General features: G+C 40.7%; 1 protein-coding gene across 1 annotated transcript in view; it reads right to left on the bottom strand.

Moving 5' to 3' along the window:
- Positions 1-1,426: 1,426 nt before the first annotated feature.
- epb41l4b (erythrocyte membrane protein band 4.1 like 4B) overlaps positions 1,427-13,480 on the bottom strand; it is a 41,063-nt gene continuing 29,009 nt past the window's right edge. The window contains exons 17-23 of the mRNA XM_079560876.1: positions 6,679-6,800; positions 6,255-6,368; positions 4,877-4,933; positions 4,495-4,640; positions 4,028-4,148; positions 3,776-3,885; positions 1,427-1,741 (exon numbers count right to left, since the gene is read on the bottom strand). Of these exons, the coding sequence (XP_079417002.1) occupies positions 1,678-1,741; positions 3,776-3,885; positions 4,028-4,148; positions 4,495-4,640; positions 4,877-4,933; positions 6,255-6,368; positions 6,679-6,800 (734 nt within the window). The 3' untranslated portion in view covers positions 1,427-1,677. The remainder of the gene's footprint in view (positions 1,742-3,775; positions 3,886-4,027; positions 4,149-4,494; positions 4,641-4,876; positions 4,934-6,254; positions 6,369-6,678; positions 6,801-13,480) is intronic.

The following is a 13,480-nucleotide window of genomic DNA, read 5'->3' as shown; positions in this document are numbered from 1 at the left end:
AAATGAGTTAATCAAATGTATTGGTTGTTTTTGAAAGTCATTGCCTAAAATAAACTGTGGGAAAATGCTGTATTTGAAGAGAAAATTAATCCAAGCCTCTCGTATTGAAATCTACAATATTCATGTGAGGTTTTGTTGTATGTTTACACTATTACAATATTTTAAGCTGAAATGTATCTTTTTGTTTGTCAAAGCTTCACTCGACTATGGGCTGGAGCTGGGTCTCAAAGCAGAACCAGTTGAGAAAAGTAGAGGTAATTAGAGCGCTGAAAAGAACCAGACATCAGCAGGTGTTTGGGGTGAATATGAGCCCCTTCATCACGGTTCAATAATCAGAAACTCAAGTGTTAATAGTGATGAAAGGACATTTTCACGTTTCTGCCAGAGCATCGTTTTTTATCTTGTGCAACGTAGCAAACTGAAGACCAGGCTAAGTTGGATTCAATTACAGTTGACTCATCGTGGCTCTAGGTGTGTGGAGGCAGATAAAGCGGTAATGGCCTTTGTAACAGCAGCATTCCCCCACAGGGCGGGAGAGGCGCACTACACAAACAGGCTCCAGGGCGAGGCCTGTGCACATTCCCCTGTAACTGCAAGCACAACCAGAGCGACCAGAGATGATGCGTTTCATTTGTCAAACTGATGAGTTTATTCGAAACGTGACAACTGTAGAAACAACGTAACACTGAGAGCAATGTTCAGTGCATTGCAGGGGGTCTACAACGTGACGTGAGGCTCCAATGGGGCGTCACAAAATCAGCGCAGTAACGTATTTATAATATTTGATCATACTTTGATAATACTTTGTCGTGAAGCATATTGATTACATGCTTTACCTTAGGCCAGAATCACTCATTTAATTATTAATAAAAAACAATCAAGTTCAAATCCTGCAGAAATATACTTGATCTTTGTGGGGCCCTTAGCCTGAACAACGTTGAAGACCCTTGTCCTGAAGCACAAAGTCACCCCTTTGTTTCTCACTGAAAAAAGACATTCACAATATGAAATCTGCTTTTAAAATCTGAAACAAACAGAAACATGATTAAAAATGATGCATAAATGCTGAGCTGCCAATGACTGCCTCCACGTTCTGTCTCCGCCTAGTGGGCAGAGTGATATTGCATCTGCCACTCAACAAACTTTGAAACATCTTAATAAATAAATATATACAAATAAATAAAAGCAATGCTACGGATAGTACTCACACACTGAATGTTTTGAAGCCATTTAAAGTGTCAGGTAGCGGCTTTCACAGCGTTTTGTAACACAGTTGAGAAGTACTGATAGAATTAAACATACATTAAACATTTTCAACCCAACGAGTGAACAAAAACTGTAAATGTGTCATATTTGTGTAGCCTGTACGTAGGTCTATTTTCTTTCTATTTAAAAAGAGGTTTACACAATAGAAACTGAAAAAAAACAGACGCCATAAAAGCACTGAGTTAGTAACGGTAACAGCAGGCAGCACCAAACGAGCATGAGTTGAATCTCTGTCAGTGTGTGATACAAGCCGGCACAGTTTGGGTGTTGATTATGTGTATAAACTTATTCTACAATATTCTGCAAATATAACATCTTTATGTCTTAATGGAAATATATCTGAATATACACATATAATGCAAATATACAAATTTGTTGGTTGTAGTGGATGGGGTGCGGGGGTCACGTGGTTCAGAGCTGCGTCATCAGAAGGGCTCGCAAGATCTTCTCTCGGTCCACTCGAGATTCTTCAACGCTAAAAAAGGATGCAGCAAAGTGTGTCACCAGAGCACTTCAAATGAGAGCTTTAAAGGCACTATACCAGATTTTTTTTCTTTAGTATGTTGTAAACTCAGACATTTGTGGGAAAACACTGTGCGTCTAATGATGATTTGGAACCGTTTGAAGAACTTGCAGGTTAGTTTTCCAGCATTTCTGTGAAAGTGACTCTGAAAAGTGACCCTGCAACTTATGAAATGTGCTTGTGAAGAATTAGGAAGAAAATGTAAATTCTGTGGCTTCCTCTTTCATTGTTTTTTTCTCAGGTATAGGGCCTTTAATACAATTTGAAAATGGTAGCACTTCATAATAACTTCACCTTATTTAGCCTTAATAAATGATGAGTTAACACTTAATTCACCCAAATGTATCATCCATTTTCTCTCATTTTCTTAATTTTTCCTCAATTTCTCCCCCATGTCTTGACATTGGAGATAAATTCGTTATATCGTTATGTCGATGTTATCTTGTAGACGATATATTGCCGACCTCTAAACCACATAGACCACTTTTTATAGTCCTGCATAGACAATTACAACGCATTTCAAAAGACAAGGCAAAATCAGGACTGCGATCTATTTGCTTCCCAAATCTAACTGCATGAAGTGAATGTATTTTTAGGATAACGCTAAGGTAGAAGTAAAACCTCTGACACCCTGTATGTTACATTACAAAATCTCAATGATCCTGCACAACTTGTCCCACTTTATGAGGTGGTCACCCTACTTTAAACTAAGGCAGCTCTTTATATAAATTCCCATCCTTGACCCTATAAACTCGTCCCTGTGAAGAATTAGGAAGAAAAGGTAGCACTTTATAACAACTACACCTTATTTAGCCTCATTAAATGATGAGTAAACACTTAATGCATCATGAACAATTCCTTAGTTAAGTGTGACTAAGTAAATACTTAACAATAAATAAGTGAAGTATGTGAAGAACTATGATTATGAGTAAGGCATTAACTAATAGATCACCTTTTTACCCCCACCCTAACAGAGCACACTCCCCACTTTGGCTCTACCGAAGTCTAAAAGCGTCGTGAAAAAAGTGACAAAAGAACGACGAAAACATACCGGCAAGCAACAATAGCAAGATAAAAGGTAACAAAAGTGCAACATAAAAGCCGCAAAAAAGTGACAAAAAACAACAAAGCAGCAGCAAAATGAGTTTTCTTTCAAATGATGCGCTAGGTTTTTAGATTTGGGTAAGGCCGACCTGGAGACAATGCGCTCGGTTAAGGCGGGGGGTAAGAGGTTAAGTAGTTATTAAAGGTATACAGGAGGATTTTCTCGAATTTTAGGAAAGAACCGCCCTCTCCACTTTTTAAAAAAAATGTGCATGCGCAACGCTCTACCTGCCTCCGAGGAGGAAGAATCTTCCAAAAACACTCTGGTCTTGTTTCTCTCTTCTGAAGCCTTTCTCTTCTTTTCATACACTTCAAAGACACTTTTTCTCTTGCCATTTTCAAACGACTCGGTGCGTTCTGCGAGCAGCAATGAATGGCTAACAGCGTAACTCACATAGAAATGAAAGTGCGCAAGCGCAGAAATTAACAAGGGGCGAGCACGCACGACGGCCTTACGTAGGCATATCACCAGAATGATTTACAATTAGGAGGACCAATCGTCTTGATGATCCACCCGGAAACAGAACATCCTCCGCTATACCTTTAAGGATTACACATAACTAATGGATTGTTGATGATGAATTAGGTGTTAAATCATCATTTATTAAGGCTAAAATAATGTATAAAGGTTTACCAACAAAACAAAGGGCTGTGCAGAAAACCCTTGTTCAGAATATATCATAATACTTCCTATGCTTGTGTTTAGATCAAACATACAGTCAACCTGGTAAAGTTATATATTAAAACCCTTAAATCACTTTTCTTCTTGGGATGTGTGGCTTGTGGGTTCACCTGCTTATTCACATAAATGTAACTTCATTCAGTGACTTTTGATACCAATACTTTTAGACACTAATCTGGTATTTGGATTGAAGGCGTTACCTGTTGTTCTGAGCAGGGGGACAGGGGCCCAGGTGAGGAGAGGAGCTGTGGTAGTACGAGGGGGACAGGTGAGGAGAGGCACTACCCACTTCTAAGGTCGGCATATCCACCTGGAAGACACATTCACCCACATGAAGGCAGACGACACAGCAGGAGGGGGTTCAGTTCAGAACCTCTATTTGCCATTTGATCTACAGACACTTAAACAGACTCATACTGGGGATAATGGGTCTTAATCTTTTCCAGCTTTACCTGTGGATATATAGACGGCTGTATCTGTCGGTCCAGGGAGTTTGTTGAGCCGGACTTGGATGCGCTTTCAGAGGTGATCGCAGCAAGAGCTTCTGGGAGATTATCCTCGTCTTCAAGATTACTAACGGAAAGACAGTGAGACTCCCATTAAGGCACCATTTTAGATTCATAATTGTGTGCATTCATATAGGATTCCTGATGAAAAAGCCTGTTTTGTACGGCTAGAGAGAGAATCTGCCTTTGGAGATTGAACAAATGTTTTGACCTGGTTTATGGTTTATTTGGCTTTTTCTGGATAATTAAGTAAGCAAATACTTGGTACTTTAACTTAGAGTAATATTTGACCAGTCATGCCTGTAAGTAATGAAATCTAGTTGTTTAAATTCTACTGCCTTCCCTCAAGAATAAGAGCGCTCCCATTAGAAGCCACTTTGTCAAATTAACACTCAAATTCTGGAGGTACTTACAAGCTGAACTGCCTGACCAGTCGTTTTCGGCGATTGCTGCTGGCGTCTGCTTTGGCCTTAATTCTCTCAGGGTTTGGACTGAGCATTTGTCTTTGCGGCGTCCTGTCCGCAGTCAAACTCGACGTGGCCGAGTCTTGTGACGAGCTCTGATATCTGAAGGAATCAAAGAAAGACGATATGTCAATACCCCAGTGCTTTTTAATGGTTTTCAGTTGTCACGAGTACGCTGAATAAAAGTTAACAGAGGAGATGAAACGTCTTTTGTTAATCAGCCGATCTGGCATTGATCGGATAAATATTGCAGGATAAAAGACCTTGCTTTTAGTAAAATGATTTGATTCAACATTTGTACATTTACTGTTTTGATATTTGCAATAAACACTTGCCTGTCGCTGAAGGTTTCACTTGAGCTTTTTCCTTGAGGTGTTGATGGAGCCTCCTTCAATTAAAAACAACATTTCAACCACAGAATGATCAACGAGTTATAACTACTGTATGTTAGGACTGGGCGACACTGACACAAATCAATATCTTAATATTTGTGGGGACTTTCTCCATAACGATGATGAAGTTATATTTTTGCAAAACATCAAATATGCAAAAATGTGCATTTACATTTTGTCACCAGTAATGCCAAAAACGATTACACATTATAATCTTTTTTCAACAACGAGTAATCCAACGTATTACTATTTTCAAACCAGTAATCAGATTAAAGGTACGTTTCCAAATCACTGTGAGTTACTATTTTGTATTTTTTCTTAGAGAAAAATACATTCATTTTTTTTGTGTGTCGTAACATTATGTAATTATTATATGTCACGTTTTCAGTGTGAGGACACGAACGCTCGTTTAGGAGAGAAATATGTTTTTAAAGGAGTAATAAGAAATCAATAATCAGATTACTTTTGTAAAAGTAACTGTAGCAACACTGTCACTCAAAAAGATAATTGTCCTAAACAGACAACAAAACAGCAATATTTTCCATTAAAAAAATAAACGTTCTCTCATTTCCCCCCAAATATATTACCCATTTTTTTCTAATTTTCTTCTCCATGTCTTGACATTGGAGATAAACTCGTTATTTCAGATTTCCAGATCTTCAAAACAGCAATTTCGATATAATCTTGGAGATGATATATTGCCGACCTCTAAACCACACAGACCAATTTTGATAGTACTGCATCAGGCCCACCTTAATGTACCCATAGGCCCCGGGGCTTAAACAGAATCACCTCCACCCCTCCTCAGCACAAACCCTAACTCTAACCTATAACCCTAACCCTGCAACTCCTACATGTAACCCTCTGTGTCAGGTAGGGCGGGCCTTCTCCAGGTACACACATAGGAGCACAATCATCACATACGGTCAGTCATGCCGCAAAGTGAAGTGATCGACATGAAAATCAACGAATAACCTTTTTTTTCATTTATTCTAATAGGCTCTTGACTCTTAGGCCCCTGGGCTCCAGCCCCTGCTAGCCCATTGGATAAGATGGCTTTGTACTGCATAGACATTTACAACGCATTTCAAAAGACAAGGCAAAATCAGGACTGCCATCTATTTCCTTCCCAAATCTAATAACATAAAATGAATGTATTTTTTGGATAACGCTATGGTAGAAGTAAAACCAATGACACCCTTTAAGTTACATTACAAAATCTCGACAATCCTGCACAACTTGTCCCACTTTCTGAGGTGGTCATCCTACTTTAAACTAAGGCAGCTCTTTATATAAATTCCCATCCTTGATCCTGACCTTGAACGCAGCTTCCATCTGGGCCTTGAGGATGTTGCTCTGATGTTGGTCGGACAGCGCAGCGGGAGAGGCGGGCGCGTGCAGAGACTTTTCACACAGCGGCTTCTCCTCTCCCTGAAGCACGTGTTTGAAAAAGAGTTTAACTACAGTCAGTGCAGATGAATAAACAAGATATAGCAAAATCTAGGCCTGCATTACCTCATCTTGAATTAAGATTATTCTATGATATTAATCTAAGCTGAGTTGTAATTATTAATTCCTCATCATTTATTATTGATTTAGCTTGGAAAGTTCCCCTGAGACTCTCACACAGTAGAAATCTATGCAGAAGCAGATATGGGGGAACCTGCTCCAATGGAAAAGCCTGACACGAAGCTGGGATCTTCTCGCAGTGAAGCAGGAGTGTTATTTGTTGTGTAATAACCTTGTTGTTGATGTTGACGTGCAGCGAAGGCCACGGAGGAGAGTCGCTGTCGGACTCTAGAGCTTTGAGCAGCGTCTGAGAGATGTCCAGTCCGTTTGTGGTGCACGGAGCGGGACTGCGCTCTGAACACATGAGATCAAGGAACGAGGGTCAAAGAGGGGTCACGTTTAAGGGCAAAGATATAGAGCTGTAAGTACCAGTGAAGCCTGTGTGAGCTCTATCTGATGCCAGAAATATGAAAGAAAATAAAACATGTAATTGTGGAAAAAAAGCGTTTAAGAAGCACAAATGAGTGATTTTCAATTTTACACACTGCCTGACCAAAAAAAAAGTGGCCACCAGGATTTAACCTCTTAACATCCGCCTAAACTGAGCACATTATCTCCAGTTTGACTTAACCCAAATCTAAAAGCTTCTTGGAATTTAAGCATTAAAACATCTGCAAAAACGAGGAGTAAATGAGGATGAAAACAGCAAAACAGGCAACAAAAAAAGTGTACAAAAAATGATGAAAAAGCAACAAAACAGCGACCAACATGAGACGTGAGTATGAAAACGCAGCAAAGGGTCTTTGGTAGGCTCTTAGGTAGGGCTTAGCTTTCAAATGAGGCGTTACACTGACCTATAGCTTTTATATTTGGGTAAAACTGAACTGGAGAAAAATGTGCTCGGTTCAGACCAGGTGGAAGTTAAGAGGAAAAACTGTGCTGGAGAAAGCTTTGCACAGTGGTCACAGTCTCCCATTATCAATACAAGATCTTGGTGAAACATTAATGCAACCGTGTTAATTCTGTCGACTAAAATGCTTAATCATAATTTTAGTCAAAGTAATATTTTTGCCGACTAAAATTGGGCTAAAGCTAAATTAGGGTGGCGCAGTTGGTAGAGCGGGTCGTCTTGTGATCGGAAGGTTGTGGGTTTGAATCCCAGCTCCCGCAAATGCACACTGTCTTTGTGTGCAAGGGCAAGACACTTCACCCTCCGCACACTCTCTCATTCACACTGGTGTGAATGAGAGAGTGAATGGGTGACTGGTTCCTTACTGTACAGCGCGTTGGGCCTGATAAAGGTAGAAAAGTGCAATATAAGATGAATCCATTTAGATTAAAAGTTTTTCATGGGACTAAAACTAGGACTAAAATGTCCAGATATTTTCGTCGACTATAATAAGACTAAATCAAAATTAAAAGAAGAGATTAAAATCATCCAGACTTCAATGACAGTTTGAAAGAGCCTCAGATCATTTAGATCGTCTGCTAAAGGAACAGCTCTGAGCTTTGTTCATGTGGAGGAAGCCCCATGAAGCAGAGGAGCTTCATTAAATATGATTATAATACATGTTATAGATACAGTCGACTAAATTACATGCAATTTTAGTGGAATTGTAATGCAACACTGGATCTTTTGACATTTCAGAAGCTCATTGAAACAATGCCACAGCGAATGTGTGCTGTAATCAGGCAGTGTATACACCCAAATAATAAAAATAATATTACTTTTTTATTATTATTGATGATCTGAACATGGCAAGGTCCTTTTTCTGTAATCTATATGAAGAATAAAAGTGAGAAAAGCAGAGGTCCTCAGTTCATGTGTCATGATTCGCCAGCACGCTATGATGACAACTGTTGACTCTGCGGGGACGCTGCTCGTGCGTCGACCCCGGCAGCAGTGCATTATTATGCTGACCGGCTCTCAGCTGTTCAGGGCCGATATATTCAGCAGTGACTGTATGATCTTTGTTTACAAAGATCATACGGTCATGTATCATGCATCAGGTCAGAACACCGGCTGCATAATATTTTCCTTCGGGACAGTAACATAGTTGAACCAACCCACACTTCAGATAATGTGAAAACCTGTATTTTCCCTGGGATCATGGTTAATTTAAAGGGATACTGCGCACATTTTTTTGACTATACTGTTGCCATTAGTGCAAACATGCTCCTATTGACCAGCTCGACATAGAAAAATACTATTACTGCAGGGAATAATCAAAGAATGGATTTGGATGAGGACCTAACCTATTTCAATCTCAAATTCTACTGACTTCAGTCACATCTCCATGGACACGAGCTGGAGACGCACCCACTCCCAGTAAAGTTACAGTCATGTCTTAGGAGAGCTGAGCCGCTCACAGCAAAAGCTCATGTTTGTTTGTACATTTATGAGGTATTTTTCCAATGATGAAATGATCTATCACAAAATAAATGCTAGTATTTCAATTTTATTTTTTAAGTAAAATTCTACGCGGTGCCTTTAAGTGTTGGATAAAGCTATAAATCTGAAAACATCATTACAACTAATTATTTTCACAGACTCAAAAACATTTTCAATCAATAAATATTGAAAGAAATATTCTCTGTGAAAGCCTCACCAGGCGCTAGAGTTGATATTTCATATAAAAGCAATTCAGCGCAAACGTCTGATCAAAAATGAGTGCCTTGTCTCATCTGCTGGATCACAGAGTAAAACATTTGAATCAAAACAATAGATGCTCCCTGTAGTGAGACACCATTTTTAATGCAGACAATCAGAACGAGTGAAGCTGTCTGGACTTTTAAAAAAGAGAAACACCAGCTCATGACATCAGCAGGTGAGGGTGAGGAGACGGGCTGAGACTCAGACGATGAAGCAAAAGACAGCTTGGTTAAGTTCTTCAAGAGAGAAAAACATCACAATTAAAAGATCAAAAAAGTCTGAAAGATTTCCCTTCTTCATGTCAAAATATCAAGTTTCTCCTCCCAGTAATTGTAGCACTAATACTGGGCACTGTGACACGAGCTTGATCGTTTTCGAACCTCTCTCTGTGCTGTGACTTGATGATGCAAAACAGAGCAATTGTGTGCATTACTTGATTGCAGTTGTTTGTCTCCATTACGCAGCACTAAAGCTGGTTGTCTATTGATTCTTTCTGTCTGTTTGTGGCTTTCAGACAAATTACAAAACATTTATGGATCAAACGTCTGGAGAAATTTAAACAAACGTGCTATTTGCAAATGGATGACAGAAATAAGTGTTTTGTATAGCATTACACCGATATAAACTGATATAGAAAATGAATAGCATTGTTGACGCTTTAGACCCTTTAATTGTTTGTAAACACTCCGGGCTTAGCTGGAGGCAGGAAGTTAGATTCCTATCTATTTCCATTGGAGCTGTTGCCGTGGTTTTTGGAAATATCAAATAAAGCTTATTTTTTCAATCTCAAATGTCATTCCTCTTGGTCTTACACCTTAAGCTACAACAAGACTACATTTTTTAGTTGTAGTTTTACACCTAAAATCGCTAGTTTTAGTTTAATCTTATTTCGCTTGATCACTTCCTGCCTCCAGATGATGTCACTGATGATGTCATTCCAAAGATGCCTATTTGCATAATTCTGATGATGTCATTCCAAAACATGCTTCCATCTCAGCATGATGTCATAGCAACACAGAGAATTCTGACCAAACTAGCAGATTGTGAACAGCTTCTCATTGCGAGCTCATTCAGTGCAAAGCCTTTGCCGAGAACAGACGTATTTCTCACGACAGAAACGCGAACACAAAACTTTACAAAAATGGAGAATTCACAAGGATTTACAATGGACCTACAGACCAAGCTTGACGTTAATTACAAGCATGAGATCTGTGAGGTCTTTGAGTTAGCAGCCCAACATGGCTTGGACCCTCGTTTTCTGGAGCTCAAAAGAGACGGGCCAATCCATGAGGCAATCTTCAACTTCCGTTTAACGGTTGGAAGATTCATTGCAGAGGCACAAGGGCCGACCAAAGGTATTGCCAAAACGCGCGCAGCACAGCAGATATTGCCAGATCTTCGCAGGATTCCTCTCCCAGAGAAAATGCTGGGCAGAAACTCATCGAAGAAGAGCAAGCTGTGGAAAGAGCTACCTACATTTAAGCCGTCTGACAACCCCATAACGTGTCTACATGAACTCGTCACGAAATGGAAAGGAAAGCCCGCAGAATACACTGTAGACCATGTGGACAAAACATTTTACCCATGGGTCTTGTACGTTCGCCTAACAGTTGCAGGAGAAACTGTGATAGGGGCTGGGCTCTCCAAGAAAGAAGCCCAAAGAAACGCTGCATCTAAAGTGCTTAACAAATATGGCTACAGCTTTCTGTGTTTTGAACCCCAAAACACAAACGAAAAGCTTCTACTTATAACCCAAGAAAACTCGGCTCCTATTCCTCAAGAGGGCTGCTTGGAGGTCACACACAAAGATGCATGTCCAGAAGATAGCATTTCTCAGTCAGAGGATTCCCAACCTCTGATGACAGCTCAGGACGACCCATCCACAGCTCGCCAAGATGCCAAGAACATGCCAGAGCATGTCCTACATGACTTAGCTGGAGGGATGTTGCTTGAGTCTGAAGCAGCAGCGAAACTGGAAGGACCATTGTTATCACTGGATTCAGATAGTGATATTGTCCCAGAAGAAGCATCTGAAGTCAGTGAAAGCACCAGAACAGCTGCCATTGAAGTGGAGCTAGCACCACCTCAGGAAAAAACACTGAATCTGATCCAAGAGGAGACTGTGGAAACTGTCTGTGTTACAGCCGAAAATGAACCAGACGTTTCCCTGGATGACACTCAGCTGGAGGTTCAGATGGACTATTCACAATTAGTCGGGGCGGTGCCACAGAAAGAGACGGAAACTGTTGAAGAGCAACAGTCACCTGAGGCTTATGACGAGCCTTCACAAGATGACCTGAATGCACAGCTCACACGTGAACTGCAGGAGCTGTTAGCAGAAGTCCACCCCTTGCTGGATTTCATGGGGGTGGAAACAAACCTCATTAATAAAGAGTTGGATGTCTGCAGTACAGAGTCTGAACTCGAGATAGAAAAAAGAGAGGCCAGTCTACCAGACATAACTGATGTGAACATTGTACCGAACAACAATAATGAGGCAAAGCGATCAGTTGTGAAGAGAACTAGATTCACTGTCTTGATCAGCATGGCTGGTGTTGATCCAGAAGCAAGGGATGAAGAGGACAGCGTGCCCGTTCCTGGGAGGAGTGATTTATTCACTTCTTCCAGTGAACGTCCAGAGTGTTACGTCCTCACTAAAGCTGACCAACCTGAACATGTTGGAGAGGACGTTCCTGGAGAGAGTGATACGCCTCCCTCTTCCAGTGAACGTCCAGAGTCTTGCGTCCTCATTAAAGCTCACCAACCTGAACATGTTGGAGAGGACTTTCCTGGAGAGAGTGATACGCCTACCTCTTCCAGTGGACGTCCAGTGTCCTATATTCTCTGTCATGCGCTGGTGGAGAAAGTGTTTAAACTGGCCAGATCCCAGAACAGACAAGACAGTGTACATATGACGATGAACCTAAATGAGATGATGAAGGAACTGCTGATTGACGGTCAAGAATGGGACATCAGCTTAGAAGACCTGCAAAAAATCGGGAGAAAAGCAGCTAAACAACTGGTGCTGGAGCACGGCTCTGGCACCGCACTCCTGAAGGCTGCAGCTGAAGATACCAAGGCTTTCGAAGAAGATGTGGTCAAGCATCTGAAGATTGGACTGGGAGCCTTCCAGAACCGGCAAAAATCCATGTCATCTCGCTTCTTCACGAGACTGGGGAAGGCTTTCTGTTTCCGTTAAGCCCCCATTTCAACAAATATTAGCCAGTTTGATGGCATTTATTGTCTCTCTTCTCTTCTCTTCTCTTCTCTTCTCTTCTCTTCTCTTCTCTTCTCTTCTCTTCTCTTCTCTTCTCTTCTCTTCTCTTCTCTTCTCTTCTCTTCTCTTCTCTTCTCTTCTCTTCTCTTCTCTTCTCTTCTCTTCTCTTCTCTTCTCTTCTCTTCTCTTCTCTTGTATCTTGTATATTGTATATTGTATATTGTATATTGTATCTTTTATCTTTTATCTTTTATCTTTTATCTTTTATCTGTATCTGTCTACAGTGTTACTAGTATTACTACTAAAGAAAAAAAATATGTGGAGGTTTGGTGGATTTGTTTAGTTTGAGAGTCCAAAATGGTCCTGAAGAAAGCAGCTTTTAAAAGGTAAACAAAAGTTAACTTATCAGCTAAACCCATTTGAGACCTACAAATTGCTTCTTCTGAGACGCTGAAGAGGCACTGAGAGCCCCCACACCTGCAGCTCAGTGGAGGCGTCACAAGAGGAGCCACAGGAAACAAAAAAGGGGCAAACGAGGAGATGGTGAAAGACAGTTATGGAGCGGACGGAGCTGCAGGAGAAAGATCAAGGAGAAGGTGGGGGAGCTGACCAGTGCAGGACACCACGCTCAGCAACAGGGACAAACCCAGGAGGTGGTGCACCATTTCAGAGGAGACTGAGGGCAGCCAGCCTTTCTGACCTTTAAGTGGTTGCGTGGCTCAGGACTGACACCTGAACACTATTTCTACTATTTCTATTTCACAATAAAGCACATACTTAATAACTTGCTTACAAATGTTAAAATAGCGCCACCATCTGAGCTACTTCTACAAAATGTACTCGGCTTTACGATTAGTTAGTTATAGTTTTGATCTTACTTTATTTTTTATTTGTGTAGACAGAAAGTAGTCGTTGCCCCCCACTGGTCACTAGGGAGAGAGCCAAAAGCATTCAATGCAGAGCCAACATGTCAAACAAGGGGGCGTGGCTTAGCCTAGGGGCAAGAAAACCTCTCATGGAATCACAACTTTTCCCACTTTTTCACCATTTTCTGGCAGACCATAAACATATTTATCACACACCAATAAAGTCAAGCCTGTGGGTCCACACAGATGTTTTTTTTCACAGCAAATACAGCAAAAACAAACTCGTTGCTAACATTAC

The sequence above is a fragment of the Gobius niger genome (assembly GCF_951799975.1).
Source record: "Gobius niger genome assembly, chromosome: 8".
In the NCBI taxonomy this organism is placed as follows: Eukaryota; Metazoa; Chordata; class Actinopteri; order Gobiiformes; family Gobiidae; genus Gobius; species Gobius niger.
The sequence above is the reverse complement of the archived record's forward strand: the minus strand, read 5'-3'. Positions and strand labels throughout refer to the sequence as shown.